Raw genomic sequence first — 16,757 nt, forward strand, 5'->3', positions numbered from 1 at the left:
CATGGGTGCCCGATTTGGTGGGGTCACGTGGGGGATGCGTAGATTTTGACAAACTATCCCGTATCAGGAAAGAATGATTTTCAATTAAAACCTCTTACAAGTATTTTCCCACTCAATGTAAAAAATGTTGCATTCTTTTAACGAGTATCCGATGTGGTGTAATGGCTAACATCGCTGTCTCTCACACAGCAGCTCGGGGTTCGATTCCCCGCATCGGAAACATTCCTTTTTGTTTTGTCTCTTTCAGCGTTACGTATTCTCGCGACTGGCTTGGCGGTTATTAACTTGAGTCTTAACCTCTTTATTCTCTCCCATCAATGAACGAATTGTGCTCTCCTTTTTCCATATATATTATAACTGACACGAATATTGCTCTGAATATTATTTTTACAACAACTAGATGGGCAAATGCTGTCAGAAGTAGTGATAGCATATCGATATACTCCGTCCCTGTTTATATATATATGTAAAGGTGTCCATCCGTCCATCTTCGCATAAATTTATTGGTCTGATTGAAAGCAAAATCAAGACCGTAGAACTAGAAAGGTACATATTATAGATAAGAACTACCATATTCTCTTGCATTCCAGTCGTGCCTCCTTTGGTACAAGTTATCCAGCATCTATGGCATCGCTTTACACTGGCCCCGATCCCTTTTCTCAGCCCAACGCTTCATCCCGAATAACCCTTACTCCGGCATATACAAGAAGAAAGCTTGCCGGGTGCGAATTACTCAACCGTCGAGGGATCGCCTCCTCCATTGCAGTGCAACAAACGGATATATTATCATTGGACAATGATGATAGAATGCCAGAGGCGGCGAACAAAATTTGTAAACCCCTGACTCTGGTTGAGACTTCAATGTTTCAGGTAGTAGGACCAATATATAGTTATTTACGAATACCTGGGTGTTAATTCGGGAAGATCTCAAAAGGTCTCCTCAATATTATACGTTAACCCCTGTCCAAATTGCCGTGAATCTGTAGGCTCCGGGGAATAATCAATCTCATCGCCGCACCGGCCAATTTCAACCTAGATCATAGGGATAGTGTATGGAAGATAAAGATGTGCTACCCCATGTTGGGCCCTTTTTCACCTGTGGGATAGAGCAGGAATGTGTAATTTCTCGTTTACTAAAGATGATCGAGGATTTAACACACGAGTTCTCTCTTCCTCCACCGGATACAGGTTATAGACCATGGATTTGTTTAGCCGCATGCTTCCTGGTTGAAGCTTTGGTCTGGGGTATGCTCCCGGCTCCGGATGAGTTTGACTATTTTGAGGATTGCTCACTGATTTTCTCAATCCTGTGGGGCAGGATTTCCATTTTCCTACGGTATTTTCCATGATTATTATAGCAGCCATGAGCCTTTCATGTCGCAACCGTCCGGAATTGCGGCTATCGGTACCTCTGCCATGGTGGGTGCTGTTCCAGCTCCGTCCACGGGATCATTTCGCAATATTTAACCTGAGCTGACTGATCTCCACCGCAACAGGGAATCATGTACTTCGGCTGCAACTTCTGCTTCCTGGGAATACGGGTCCTGCCTTGGCTGAAGAACAAGATCGCCCTCGCTGGCCTGTGCGTCATGATCGTCTCCCTGGTTGCCTCCTCATTTGCCGAAAGTGTTCAGCAGCTCATCCTGACGCAAGGCATTTTATATGGCATAGGCGGCACGCTCTTGTACTCACCCGTGATAGTCTACGTCGACGAGTGGTTCGTACGACGGAAAGGATTTGCATACGGCATAATGTGGGTAAGCAGCTCTCCGTCAATTCCGTTACTGCCTCCCTGGTTTTCCGTACGACTGAACGATGCACGTAATCCCCCTCTAGGCCGGCACCGGTTTCGCTGGGGTAACCATCCCCTTCATCATGGACTGGGGCCTGAACAAGTACGCATGGCCAACCGTGTTGCGCGGATGGGCCGTGGTATTATTTGTGCTAACAGGCCCCCTACTGGCAATAATCCGCCCCCGGATCCCACCCAGCCAAGCCCAGAAACCCCATCGCATCGACCTGTCCTTCCTCACAAATCGCACGTTCCTCCTTTGCCAACTAGGGAACGTGTTGGAGGGGCTCGGGTTCTTCGCGCCCGCCATCTACCTTCCGCTGTACGCGCGCTCGATGGGCCTGCGTAACGAAGCAGTAACCGCAACAGTGGCGCTGCTGAGCATCGCTACCGTCTTCGGGTGCATTTTCATCGGCATCCTAATCGACAGATTTCACGTCACAACCGCAATCCTCGTCTCTTCTATAGGCGCCACCGTCTCGATCTTTCTAATGTGGGGTTTTGCAGAGACCCACCCCCTTCTATGTGCTTTTGCAGTCGTGTACGGGTTCTTCGCGGGAAGCTTCACCTCGACTTACACTGGTATCGTGAAGGAAGTGAAAAAGGAACATCCCTCTGTAGATGCAGGCATTATCATTGGTGTCTTGGCCTCTGGACGAGGTATTGGTAGCATTGCCTGCGGTCCCCTGAGCGAGGCCCTGCTCCAGAATCATCCATGGGAGGGTGAGCTAGCGTTTGGGTATGGGAGTGGCTACGGTGCGTTGATTGTGTTTACGGGGGTCACGGCTGGCCTGGGCGGTGTTAGTTTTGTTGCGAGAAGAGTGGGATGCATATGATGATTGTTTTGGGAGATATCTTTGGTGGCTTTGCTTCGTTTCGCTCATCATAGGGATAGAAGCGAAAGATGATGCCGCTCGAGGGAGGTGGGTGCCCTAGGCCCTAGGCTAAAATCCTGATCGTGTTATTGGTATGGTACAGATGTATAGCAGATTTATGTGTGAAGAACGCGGTTTTGTATTTTTGCCTTTAAATTATTGTAGGGTATCACATGGTCATGAAGATCATGATGATACTGTGGTAGCTTTTTTAACCTTCGTGGCCCGCTGGTGGGCCGACGGGTCGACGGATCGGCCCTCCCGCACAACACGGATAAATCGTAGCTTGGCGAACGGCAGAATAGTACTAAATTCTTATAAGATCATGTGGACTAGATAATGTGCAGTGAAGCTTCTCTGCCAGGATGTATACGTATGATCGCATTCTTTGTTGATTTGTCCGTTAGGTGATCGGCGAGTTTCTAGGCAGATATAAAACTTTGAAATACGCTACTGTGTTCGGTTCAGGGAAAAAAAAATTGAAAGAAAGAAAGAAGCAAATGAAGAAAAAAAAAGGAGGAATAAAGGAGGTACGAATAGAGAACAAAATATTCAAGGGGAAGCGAAAGGCGTCTTCAACTAGCCATAATGTCCTGATAAGCATAATATTCAATAAATCAACCCAAAATGAAAGCGCCATGTCACAATCACTACAGGTATGAAACATACATACGTAAAGATCAGAGATAGAGCCTCCTACAAGTATATAACGCACCAAAGGACCCTGCCCCGATACTCTTTCCTCCCTCAAAATTTGAGAACCCAACAGAGGCTCTCTTTCACTCTCGTGCAGCTCCGCATTTGGTCTATGGCGCGCCGCCAACCATAGCAATATCCCTTGCCCAATGCCCAAAAATAGCATAATCAATTGTGATCCATCCTGCTATCTAATACCAATTAATCACTATGTGAGAGGCCCCGGCCAGAAAATCTTCAAAAGGAAAAGTAACTCAGAAGACCTCAGAGATAGCTAGTAGTATATATACGACCGCTTGGATCTTTAGACCATCGATGCTCAAGCTCGGCACTGGGCATTGCTTAAGCTCTCGAGCTTTTTTAATGAATGATATTATGGCAAGTATAGTCACGATTGGATTTATTGAGAATAATGCAGGTCCGAATGAAAATATACTCTATACGAGCAAGATACTAGCATTGTCAGTGACGTATCGTGGTGCAATTGGGTGAGACGTATAAGCTTAGCCAATCGGGAAAAGTGGCCATTGTGTTGGCGTTGGAGAAATTGATGGTTACTAGGGTGATAAGGTGAGAATAGATCAAGGAAATCTATTATATATGAAGTACCTAGTGTACTATACAGTAGGCGCTACATGAGCAGGCTAGAGCATCAGTATTGCGACGCTGCTATTTATTTTTGGGCTGGCTTTCGAAGAGGCCCGCGCACGGGTGTACGGAGTAGGCTGGAAAAAGTAACTAAAGATCCAACTGGGCTGTCTAAGGCAAGTATCTATAATATAGTGGACTCTACAGTGGTTGATTGTGAATTATGATGGTTGGCCATCCCTCGTTATCATTTGGCTCCTCAACGTATGCTTTCTGCCAGCATGGCAGTGTTACTATTGTAGAAATATGATCTTCCATGGTTCCCCAGTTCTACTAGTCAATCTTAGCACCCTTAAACCGATACCGAAAAGTGGAACCTACATTAGTTCCAAACGGCAGCTCCATGAGGCTCTTCCCGTTCCATGTCTCATGGGCTGAAGAGTGACGAAATCTTCATGCTGACCGGGAGAAAGCTGGATATCTGGGTCATCATATATTGTAAAGCCGCCACAGCTCACGGCCTTCTCACGTGTTTCTCAACCATTGTCACGCAACTGGTATAGCCAGAATATGTCTAGGCGGATGTTGTGGAATGTAATTGGCCTAGAATCATCTGGAGAGCACGGGCAGTAGCTAGCTTTTATTGTCACCCGATAGCCATCGTGAAGGGAAGCAGCTGGTGGGCATTCAAGCTCCATCGCGAAAAACGGGGATCCATCTCTGTACCTTGTTCATCAGCAAAGGCCACAAAGTAGATCAATATGCAAAGGATGTTTCTAACATTCGGGATGATGGCTGGGTAGGTGGAAGGGAGCTCGGAGCTGGGTATGGGGGCTCCCCGTCTTCAACAGTGAACGTGATATGTGGGCCACCTGGTAGAACAAGGGAGGGTTCTCGAGTCTTTTAAGGTTTTTGTTGTGATGATCTAGGACCGAGCCCCAATCCCACACCGAAACATGTCCCCCTGGCCACAACAGTGTGTGTCGTTCTCCCGGTTTTAAGTATGGCAGATATAGCTCAGAGGATTACTCCTTCCAATGACGGGCACGACCGGGGGATACTCAATGGTAATGGCGCTCCATTCATAGACTGGTGGCTCTGATTGACGTACTGGGGGTGCATGGTCTCCAATTCCTTCCAATCCCTTGAGCTATGGCGGAAGAGCATAAAACCAGAGGCAATGAACCCGTCGGAGTGCGGACAAACGAACACGAGGTCTCTCATCTCGTGAGAAATCAAAGGCGCATCGCGCCTGAGAAATATGTTTAGATACAGTTCTGTGTGACAGGAAGTAATACTACATTTGCTCTTTCCCTTCAATTGGAGATACGTGGCCAGAACCTCTTCCTCCATATTCACCTGCTTTCTCAACGAGAGGAGTGGTGCGTGTTAGGTAGTGCTTATGATATCGTCGCGATGAGAGGTTGAAGTAATATGAACGTGAACTCTAGAGTGCGTAATAGCCCCTGCTTACAGTCTTCCTGGTACCTTAGGCTACCGTGATATGCTCCGATTGGGAGCCGGGTGTGTTGAGTCTGCGGCTTCCTACCCTACCATAGTCATGATTAAGCTGCAAAGTAGATCATTCGAATACAGATCACTTTCATCGACTGTTAGCTAAAGCCATATCGCAGGCGTACAGGACCTAACATAAGTTACCAGTTACCGTGATATAGCTTACTATATAAGAGAATTATGCAAGCGTAAAATTAACTTCTCCCATGCCCCATGACTTGCTAAGGTCCTATTCGTATAATACCTCGTGAAGGACGAGGACCTCTAATATTGCGACTGAAGTCTGTAAGGCAACCAGCCACGACCTAAATACCAGCTACAAGGAGGTACGAACCATATTTGCCCACGTCAATTACCCAGCAGAAAACCCACTAATGCAATCCCGACACTTGCTCTACTAGAAGCGGGGTACGCCGGAAATCGCTGTGCATCGTATTCAGAGAAGAGTATTGAGTTGAGTTGTTCCTATTGTGGACTTTAATTGGCTAGAGACATGGATGAACCATGCAAAGAGCACCTATACTTAAGGAAGCTAAGGTTACCACCAATTGTTCCGACCGATTCAGAGGCGCGATATTGCCCGAAGTGCTCCAAAAGATGGAACATTCCCTGGTAGGGAGCCAGACGACGTGACGAATGTGGCGGTTCACAACACATTCCCACAGACTTCTTTGTCAGTTAAGGGGACCGAGTCCTGCATGGATATGTTAACAGGGTCAAATACTTGACGATAAAATTGTGTCGTAAGACAGCCCTCTACTTCAATATATCAGCCAGGGCTATCCATGCTAATACACTTTACAATTAATATACGCGTCCTGCGGTAGGGCTTATAAAATACTATAACAACTCAGCTTGAATCATATAAAGACCCTGACTGGAGCTTCAGTCTGCCGATTATCATTTGAAGCTACTACTAAGACAACGATGGTGGACTGTAGTTTGTGTTTGTTCCTGATCTTTACATCGAAGTCATGTGCGGGCTTCTGCCGATATCATCTTCGCTACCAAAAACTAAACCTCGAGAGGCTTGGATCAATCTGGTAACAGGACAACTTACAATGATAAAGTGAGAGAGAAGTGAAATTTAAGATACTAATTATAGCCGCTTATGAGCATACACCATTTCTAAAAACCAGGTAATCCCACAGACGCGCCTGAGAAACCCTAATTTGTCACTTATAGCAGATATATCTGCATCTGCGATGGATGGATGGTATCCTATCATGATGATATTCTAATAAATTAAAGAACTGGAATACCTGTGAAGTGAAGAGAAGTTCTAGCTGAATACGGCGTACCTAGTTCGACACAGGCTCCTAGGTCAGGCAGCACTGCAGTTCTCCGACGAGGCTGTATATTAGAGCTGTAGGGCCAAAGGCAAAATCGTCGCCTATGTGGCTGTGTAGACTTCTCGTAAGCAGGTAAATCCCTGTCAACGGCATCATCGCAGCCACCCCCTCCTCTAGATTTTCCTTTCGAGATGGTAGGTGTTCTTAATATTAGACTCGTCCTTTCCCCTTGGGTAACAAAGAAGACGCCCAAGGGACAAGGAACACCTTATTCACCTCGCATCAGATTTAGTCTTTCAACGAATGACACCTCACTTGGAGGCGGTGCCATGGTCTCATTGGACCGACATAGGACTCAAGCGAGGAAGTGTTAACGCAAGGCAGCGTATCAACGACAGCCACACATCTCGTGAAAGACGAGGCTCAATTTCCTTTAGGCAATGACAATAGAGAGTGAACCAGAAAAGGAATAACGACCAACAGAAAGTGGTTGTTCGCACAATGGCATTAAGTCATATATATGGGGTCACACCAACCCCACCGGGTGGTACTTTATTTCTTCATAGCGTGAGATATACGCATCGGTTGATCTTCACTGCCATTCCCGATATCATAGACGGGGCTCTTACGGCCGATTTCCTCCTTTGTCATCATGTCTTCATCTTGGAAAGACAGGCTTCTGCCGTCCCTCCACGCGCTTCTACTTAGCTGTTCAAGGGCAACTGTATTGGCCTCTGAGGTACGGTTCGAGGAAGATTTAACCACATCCCAGGATCAAGCTCTCGCTGTGCTTATCGAACTGGACGCGGAGGTTAAATGTCTGCTCCGACGGATCCTGCAGCCGATAGCCTGTCAGCCACCACCAAACCCGCTCCTCACGTCAGTCCTCCTAGGTTCAACATGTGCGCTCGATCTATTCGAGAGGCGGATACGATTGTACGGCCTCTCCAGTCAGGGTAGAGAGTCTGTTTGTGAGTCGTGGACACGGCTCATCGAGACGCTACAACAATACACCATGAACCTTCAATCTCTGATTGGGGCTTTCGATCCGGTTTCGTAAGTCATCATCTGGTACATGCTTCGCGTCCATTCACGGTACTGACTCGGCCGTACGAAATATAGTCCCAAGCCTATTTCCAAAACGCCTTCCCTTCAAAATTTATTCAGCAAGCAGACGAACGATGTACAACAGGAGCTGGAAGCCCAGATCCGATCTGAAGTCCAGCAATGGGACAGGCTTCCCCACACACAAGAGTATATGGGGGTACAGCACGAGTATCCGCCATCCACCTATGCTACTCCACCAAGCAGCATCGCTGATGACGATATCCGTGACGAACTTCCCCCCATTCCTGGGCCTCCTCTCCGATATTCCGATTTCGTATCAAAGGGCTATGACCATCATCAAGTTGAAGTTGAGCAAGCTCGGGAGAAGGAGCGCGCGAAGATTTACGATACCCTGAAAACTATCTGGATACCCGAGCATATGGCCCCGGAAGAACGGTCGAGTCACCTGTTGCGCGCAATAGAACTGAACTCAGTTGATGGAATCAACCTTCTTCTCGATCTTGGTGCGGACGTGAATCAACCGTGCAGGAATGATTTGCCGCTGTGCCTGGCAGCTAGGAAAGGATATGACAGGGTAATTGAAACCCTCCTGGAGCGCGGCGCAAAGGTCGAGGGACGGAGTGCGTACGGCAATACCGCTCTTTTATCTGCGGCTAAAGCTGGCCATACCTCAACCATCACCATCCTCCTAGCCAGGAATGCAAAAAAGGAAGCCAGAAGTAATTCCACTTGCTGTCCAGGATATACACCGTTGATGAGGGCGGTGAAATTTGGACAGATGCATGCAATTCGAATCCTTGTCGAGGGAGGTGCAAACATCGCGACCCAGAGTGACGGAGGGGAGTCTTTGTTACATGTTGCAATACAGGGTGGCCATAAAGAGATCATCGACCAGGTACTTCGGTTCCAGCCTCGGATCGGGATTGCAGACAGAGATGGCAACACAGAATTGCACCGCGCCTCCACAAAGGGCCTTGTTGAAGTCTGTAGGTCCCTCGTGGGACAGATGAAGAGCCTCGTGAGAACGACCAACCACAAACAGGAGACACCATTACATTGCGCAGTGAATGCTAGGAGGTGTGAGCTGGTGAGACTGTTTCTCAGCGAAGGAGCGTTTGTTGATTGTGCCGATGATGCAGGGAAAACGCCATTGCATCTCGCTGTTGAAGCTAAGAGCCAGAAGATAGTTCAACTACTCCTTGATATGAATGCTTCCCCTTGTGTAAGAGATCAGAATGGAAAGACCCCCATCCACTATGCTGTCGACATGTCCAATAAAAGTATTGTCCGGCTACTAGCGGAAAGAATGCCTTCTGTCGATGCTAAGGATGGAAACAAGCAAACGCCACTCCACTACGCCGTAAAGTCCATGAACCTTGAAATTGTGCGCGTGCTATTATCACATAAGGCAGCGCCGAATCGCAAGGACCGAGCTGGTAAGGCACCACTTGAATATATCATGGAAATGCCCAAGTCAGACGAGGAGACCGCAATCCGCCTTATCCAGGAGTTCTTACGCTCACATGAGAAAGGACAGAAGCTCACATCCGCATATGGCTTTCCTGCGCTATCTAAGGCAGCAAGGGAAGGCAAGGTGCGTTTAATCCAAGAGTTTTGTCAGTACGATCCAAATCTCGCCAACGAAGTTCCCGCTTCCGACTCAGCTTTTGAACCTCCCTTGCACGAGGCCATCATGTCCGGTCACAAGGAATCAGTGCAAATGCTTTGCATATTCCCGGAAACAGACAGGAACATTTTTGACCGTAAAGGGAATACACCATTGCATCAAGCCATAATGCACTGGCAAGATGGGTTGCTCGAAATGTTAATCCAGGATGGAGCAGACAAGGACTGCCCTCATGCGATAACGGGGTTGCCGCCGCTCCATTTCGCCGCGAGCATGCAGAGCCTCAAGAAAGTCCAAGAGCTTTTAAAGGCCCAGGCAGATCCTACGAAGCGCATCGAAGGACCGCAATGCTCATGGTGCAAGGATCATAATAGCCCTCCGGGTAGGAATGCAAGGTGTGTCCTGCAGGAGGTCCCCGATCAAGATCGGACGCCAGAATACTGTTCGATTAATCGACTCCTATCTGACGCTATCCTAAGGCCTAACGGCGCAGGTTCCGGATCGACGAATAGTAGCAGGAGAGGAAAAATAAGAAGTCCCTACAGGGTGGGTTCATTGGTTTACGTTCTGTAAAAGACATGGCCATTAATGAGGGGAAGTATAGAATACTGTTTTGTATGTTTAACTGGATGAACTAGTTTGTGCACCTATGTTGTCTTAAGTTACCTTAAATTTTACTTACATTGTTCATGGTGCCACATAATCTCTTAAAAGACATTATCACTAATGAGGTATGGGCAAACCTCTACCTGACCATGTGTCCCCCTGGAACGGCCGATATATTGTGTCCAAGGTGGTGAGGCCGTACAAATGTCGTTTTCCGCGTCCGGGTCGGTGTCAGTCGTCATGGATAGTTAACAGGTAGGAAAATGCTTGGTATAGGGTATTAGAAGAATTGATACAGGGAGAATCATACTGTGATACATATAAGCTAAAGCCTTAAGTTGTTATAGGATAGTTTGTCTGGCTCAGGCTATTTTTCAGCTGAATGGCTTAGGGATGAAACTGGACTAGAACAATTGACTGTTGTATGGAGTTGATTAGGTACTAAGTAAACAACAGTGATAATTGGGACCGAAACTACCGAAACTACTCCGTAGCTGAAAAATGCTCTCTTTCATTCCCTCATGTTGATACTCCGTGAAGGATTTGGAAGATTTCATCTGGATTCTGCTCTAAGTGACGTGCTAAAACTAGGGTCTCACTGTCAGGAAGTCTCTTGAAGCAGTCAAAAAAGGCGCGAACGATATCTCGCAACGGCTGCTTTAGGTTCAAACGTAATCGAGTCAAAATTTGATGGGACCCGTCCGAGCTGTGGTAGGTGCTCTGACCGACAGAAGACCTGCGGACATATGACTAGTCAAGAGAGATAGAGCGTGTATAAGGGCACCGAAATAATCCTACAGGGTCAGTCGCGGGAGATGTTGACACAACACGGGGGTATAGAGTGGTTCACGATGTCCAATCTTCGGTCCTCGCTCGTCGTCAACGAAGCTTTGGACACTGACTCGATCAATATGACCTATTAAGAGATGAAAGAGATGGCTTCGGCGATGACACCGGGTACGCACCTGGCACAGAATTTAGCTCAATGCATCGACACATCATTGCATCCCTCCGCAGGACGCTTGCTATTCCATCGCTTTGTTTTGCCTCACAGCGCGGCTACCCCAGCACTCGTGCCTAGTCTTCTCGCACTGTCTGCCCAACAGCTGCAAACACCTTCAGCCTTCGCTCTCCGAGATACCTTTTTAGACTATCTGTTTGACTTAAGGGTTCGACTTATGACCGAGGGCATGACAAGAACTTGGAATTCCTCCCAAAAAATTGATACCATTTCATCCAGGTAGAGGTCAGGCTTTTCCAGAAGACGCTCACGTAGGGTGCAAAGCATTGGCAGAGTGGCGCCCGCGCCTGATTGGCGGTGCTTTGGTCATGCCAAAGCAGCGAAGATTAGATCGAATATACTTGGTGGAACGCTCACTGCAGCTTGCAACGTCGGCTATTTGGGCAGTAGTCAATGATCTGCTTATAATCATATCGCGGATCGGCTGATGCTGGGGGGCAGCCAGGTTTGGAGCCATTTTGGCTGTTGGCGACAAGCTTGCCAACTGAACCTAGGAGAAAGGATAGTCTAGAGCTAAGTGAAACACCTTGTGCTCTTCCAGGAGACGCCTCTGACTATTGTGACCTTTCACACATGCTGGCTATGCTATATAGACTTCCATCTAAAAAGTATGTTTAGAGGATATATCTCGTGAGATTGCGGAAGCGAAAAGAAGCCAACCGAGGTGGGGTTGTCAGCAAACTATCAACCCACTAAAGGCTGCAAAGACAGCCAGTCGATGTGGCTGGCCTTCAGGCCATGTTTATACAGCTATTTGTAATACCCCACTCCTTGTACTATAGAATTTTGGTAGAGAATTAAAGCTTTAGAACACACTATTCCAGGTCACTACTCAGGGCGGTTTGTTGAAATACTCAATTTTGAATGCGTCTGCGGGGTATAACCAGAGGAGAACTAGTTTGAAGAATACGTATAGCGAGTATGGTAGCAAAGAATATTCCGAGTATCTTTTTGGGAGTGACAAGGAGTAGGGTTATAGGTTACTGCCAATGGTATTTCGCCTCTTGCCGCCCCAGCCCCCTTGACATGTTCTTAGGACAAGGCTGAGTTTTAGTAGATAATAGTAATCTTAATTTGGTCTTTGAAATTATTCCGGTCCCCTTGTTCTTCCTGAAGTAGAGCCAAAGCTAATAGACCTTTGCCTCTCTCTTTAACTTCTTTCAAAGATTTCTCAATCATTGCCTCTATCAGAGCAACCCATAACTGTACCTTGATCAAACTATAATTAAATGTTTTATCCTTCACGAGAAGAGTTTCAAATCGGGTGGATCTGCGCCCTTCCTATCGAGGCAGCAGCAGCCAAGGTAATGCTTGATAAAAGTTTCGGACTTCTGGATGAACAAGATATTACAGGTTGGCTTGATAGTTAGCATGGGAGGAGGAACTCTATCCACCATGAGTGACATATGGCTTGGTGATATTGTAATCAGCTGTCCAACAGGTACCTGTGGAGGTATGCTTCAGTATAATATAGACAAAGTTGGAGTTAAGTGTAAATTTGCTTGAATCAGATCCGGGATATCTCTGTAGTGCGATTGGAAGAACCCCAAGAACCCAGAAAGCCTTTGCCAGACCTGATCAGCAGAGTGACCGGTTATTTCAGATCAAGCACGACCATCCAATTGCTGCAGACTACTATAATGGATATCTGAGAGAAGAGGAGGAGACCAGAAGTGAGTGTGAGGACAATGAACCACAGTCTCACTACAGTATTATTGCGTCTGGGAATTCTGTTATCAAACACGGATGGACACGGGAACAGCTCCATACGCAAACTGGGGCACTGTACTTTGAAATGGAGGTGGCAGGATTAATGTTGGATTTCCCCTATATTGTGGTCCGCGGTATTTGCGATTATTCTGATTTGTATCAAAACAAGCAATGGTAAGGATATACTGCCTTGGCAGCGGCATTATACACTAAAGAACTTCTAGAATATATTATAAAGAGCTAAGTGTCGCAAGAAAGCCTGGCTAAAGATATTTGCTATAAGTGATATTCAGATTAGTCTTATATTTAATAAAGACATAATTTACTTATATGGTACTGTGTAGGCTCCCTAGAAGATCTAAATGAAAAAGTCAAAGGCACCAATAAATAATTGAATAAAGTATATAATCAACAAGAATAGTATCACACTGAACAAATAACTTGAGTCTTGACAGATCAGCAGAAAAAGTATCATCAAGTATTCAAGACACCAAACTATGAGCAGTGCAAGAAGCTCAATCGATTCGATATCACTGGGCTGCCAGGTCACACCGCCCTGTACGAGCATTTCCCAAAGAACTACCTGTGATTTATGTCAAATTTTGAGCTTTTACCTACCAATGGCAGCTCTCATATTCCAAAGGTGGGGGGTGTGAATGATCGTTTTCCAGAGCTCATGCGTCTCTCAGTCCAGGATATGCTCAATACCTACTGGAAGTACATATAAGCTAACACCATCTTTTGGCTGGCAGGATGGGGCAGTATGATATCTATCGCATTTTTGTCATGAATACGCATTTCGAGTTAGATACTAGCGCTAACATTTGTTTACGAACAGTAAAAGTGGCTTTCATTGAGATTGAGGACGATAACGGAGGGAAATCGTCGATTATGTCTATAGGGAGCGTCCTAGCTCATGCCATCAGAGTGCTTCTATAGATAATATGCGATACACGTAGGCAATCAACGCCCTGTAGAGCAACGACAGAGAACAGAGAGTATGATAAATGCTCTTTTATTCCTTCTCCCCTCTTGTATAAATAGGCTAGTACGACTTTGGTTAGCACGAAGCTTTAGTCTCCAGAAGCCCAGCCACCAATTTATACCATTAAGCTCTGATGGGTTCCTCAATAGCAGCCATTTCGATCGGGGCTCCGGCCATATTGCGTTTTTGTTAATATTTCTCAATATCATGTTCCACTTCTACAAAGATGAAGCCGCGACAAGCATCGAGTGGAACCCTAAGCAGGTGCAATATATTGAGGCATGGAGTTTTCCCAACGTTAGTCGAGAAGTCTCCTAATATGTTCCCGACTAATTTACTAAGATTTCGATTTCAATTGCTAGGTAAATGAGGTGATATCGTGGAACTTTCGCCAGGGACTTCTTGACAACTCCCAGATAGAAGCCTGGCTGCAGCAGACAGGAAGCTTTTCGATCCCAGACTTCCCTCCTTCGGTTGGGCATTCAAACGGGGGTGTTAGATTATTGATATGCGATTACACTTCATTCCCACATCCCTTGCTTGGAATGTCTTTTGAAAACTATTGCCTTGTAGAATCAACACTTGGGCTTCACCCGGCTACCCTTCCAGCTCTCCAAGTACATGCTGGGACGTTTTCGGGACATTTCAAGTCCAGCCAGGAGAAAGATAAGATATGTGCGTCGACTGCTCTATTCCGCACAACTACGCCAACTACGAACTGAAGGGCTAACATGACAAAGCCATTGTTCTTAAAGCTCCTCAGAAGTATGAGATTGCCAACTACATGCTCTCCCTCACGCATGATCCTACCTCGCGGTGGACCACAGCTTTACTTGCTGGTGAAGCAATCATCGAGCCACCCCATCTATTTGGAGAATATCCCTCGGATATACCTATCAGATTTCGTGCCCCGGCAGGAGTAATCCGAGCCAGCCTCATGCAGTCACCCGAAGCTTGGAACAATCCACTTACACTTCCATGTATCCTCGTCACTGACCATCTCAAACGATTACAGAACTACTCCACAGGATCCCTGACCCAAGAAGTCATGATCATAGAAGAGCAGCTTGGAGTCACCCGCGTTGGCCGAAGGAACCAAATGCCACGTTTTGACGGCCAAGCGGGCAGAAAGTCTCAACCCGGTGATACAGATGGGTTGAACTTTGGCATACCGGAAAGATACCAGGCAAAGTTTCTCACCATTGCCATTAACACACGGCTTACCAGCATCCTATTCACAAGACGTTCCCCAAAGTGGAATTACGAGGCATCAGAGTTTCTCATGCGGCTTATTAGTGAATTTTCTGAAGTGTTCCAAGAGCAACAATCTCTGAACGATCGAATGGGTGAGCTGATGGAGCACAATATCTCTCTCGCACACTCCATTGAAGACCAGGTCCTAAACCTTCAAGCCCGATTGGAACTTCAACTGAATGTGGTAAGATTTAGACAGGTGGCCGTAACTGATGGACCGGCTGTCATTGACAAGAATGCAGTTGTACAGTTTCGTAGCCCAATCGGACAATCAACTGAATGCACGGCTCGCCGCAACAACTGGGAGGGATAGCACCTCTATGAAAATCTTGGCTTTCATCACGACAATCTTTCTTCCTGGGACATTTATCGCGGTATGTTTGCAGCAAACGGAGATAGGATTCTATTGACTAACCCCGTGCGGTTTAGACTTTGTTTTCAATGGACATGTTTGATTGGAAAAATGACGCTTCAGACCCTAGCCTTACTGTATCGTCACAATTTTGGATCTACTGGGCTGCAGCACTCCCACTTACAGCCCTCACTCTCGGTGGTTGGGCCCTATGGTGGAACTTCGAAAAGCACCGCTATGATGTGCATAAGGCAGCGGCGCCCAAAAGAGCAGACAGACCATCCAAGTCATCATGGTGGCGGAAATCCGCAAACGTTTAGAAGAGATATGGCCATCGAGATAATGTGTACCATGAGATGGAATAACATTCATCTAGATGGTAAGGGTGATCCGCCCGTTCTCAATCGCTTAGTAGAGGAATTTGGCCTTATCAGATTAAGGTGTAAATAGATAGCTCCCAGAATGCAAACGTATGCGAACCATGGCTGCCAAATCAGTCTCAGATATGCGTATTCACTCCATTTCCTGCGTTACCGGGGCAATTCGCAGGACCTCCCTGCAGTCACCGGCAGCTCCCATTTGTGACCAGATGTTGCTCCTATCCCTAAACCAACTAAATCATTTGAGCCATATACTCACCATGGGGCTGATATCGGTGACGTTACCTTCATCAAATACGAAAAGGAATCAGAGACATCCGGCATATTCCTGGTATCCTTCCAGGAACGGCCCTGTTTTATGAAGGTGGCGTGCTTTAGAAAGTCGCTTTGTTAACTATTCGAACATTTCTACAACAATCTAGTATCATACAGTCGAGAGAAGGCCCTGGCATCCTACAGAGAAACCAACACGTTTACCTGCCTATGTTTGCCTCAAGGAGGAAAGGCTATGCCAACAAGGGATTGCCCTAGGTCTCTACTGGGTAATCGATAGAATTGAACCTGATGGCGACCTCATCTAGATCGTTTCTTAAAGGGCGCACTTCGCCCAAATGCTATCTTACTGGAATTTATTCCAGACATACACGAAATTGATCTCACAACGTATACGGGATATCGTGCGACCACTCTTCTGCAGATTATTCGAAAAGTTCACGAAGCAGGAATTGGACATGGCGACCCGTGTCCTCGCAATATAATGGTTCCGCCTGACGCAGGTCGAGTGCTTTGGATAGATTTTAGTCGCACGCAAATGTTCGCTGCGGGCCTCATACCAGACCGGATGCGTGAATGGGTGGAAGATAATTTGTTGATGACCTCTGAGATTTTAGTCTTCCTTGTAAGATATCCCGATGTTTAATTATTTTTCGCTAACTTTCCGCTTACAGGCACAAGATGTGAAGGAGGGGAAACTTGTCCAGGCATGGGACTACTATT

At 46.6% G+C, this 16,757-nt stretch overlaps 3 protein-coding genes and 1 non-coding gene across 4 annotated transcripts; all 4 read left to right on the forward strand.

Moving 5' to 3' along the window:
- The first annotated feature begins 147 nt into the window (after nt 1-147).
- On the forward strand, nt 148-219 carry BDW43DRAFT_t46. The gene has a single exon. It is a non-coding gene; the product is annotated as a tRNA-Glu (tRNA).
- A 920-nt stretch (nt 220-1,139) lies between these two features.
- On the forward strand, nt 1,140-2,628 carry BDW43DRAFT_297537 (major facilitator superfamily domain-containing protein; the record flags this gene model as incomplete). Its single annotated transcript, XM_032044403.1, has 4 exons — nt 1,140-1,245; nt 1,319-1,419; nt 1,497-1,757; nt 1,837-2,628. The coding sequence occupies 4 exons, from the start codon at nt 1,140-1,142 to the stop codon at nt 2,626-2,628; spliced, it is 1,260 nt and encodes a 419-aa protein (XP_031903975.1).
- A 7,855-nt stretch (nt 2,629-10,483) lies between these two features.
- BDW43DRAFT_264723 (uncharacterized protein) lies at nt 10,484-11,541 on the forward strand. Its single transcript, XM_032040699.1, has one exon. The coding sequence runs from the start codon at nt 10,986-10,988 to the stop codon at nt 11,301-11,303; it is 318 nt and encodes a 105-aa protein (XP_031903976.1). The 5' UTR covers nt 10,484-10,985; the 3' UTR covers nt 11,304-11,541.
- Nucleotides 11,542-13,982: 2,441 nt separating this feature from the next.
- On the forward strand, nt 13,983-15,701 carry BDW43DRAFT_307421 (uncharacterized protein; the record flags this gene model as incomplete). Its single annotated transcript, XM_032046247.1, has 5 exons — nt 13,983-14,072; nt 14,138-14,450; nt 14,516-15,213; nt 15,272-15,403; nt 15,459-15,701. The coding sequence occupies 5 exons, from the start codon at nt 13,983-13,985 to the stop codon at nt 15,699-15,701; spliced, it is 1,476 nt and encodes a 491-aa protein (XP_031903977.1).
- Between the last annotated feature and the right edge of the window lie 1,056 nt (nt 15,702-16,757).

The sequence above is a fragment of the Aspergillus alliaceus genome (genome assembly GCF_009176365.1).
Source record: "Aspergillus alliaceus strain CBS 536.65 unplaced genomic scaffold BDW43scaffold_6, whole genome shotgun sequence".
Classification (NCBI taxonomy): Eukaryota; Fungi; Ascomycota; class Eurotiomycetes; order Eurotiales; family Aspergillaceae; genus Aspergillus; species Aspergillus alliaceus.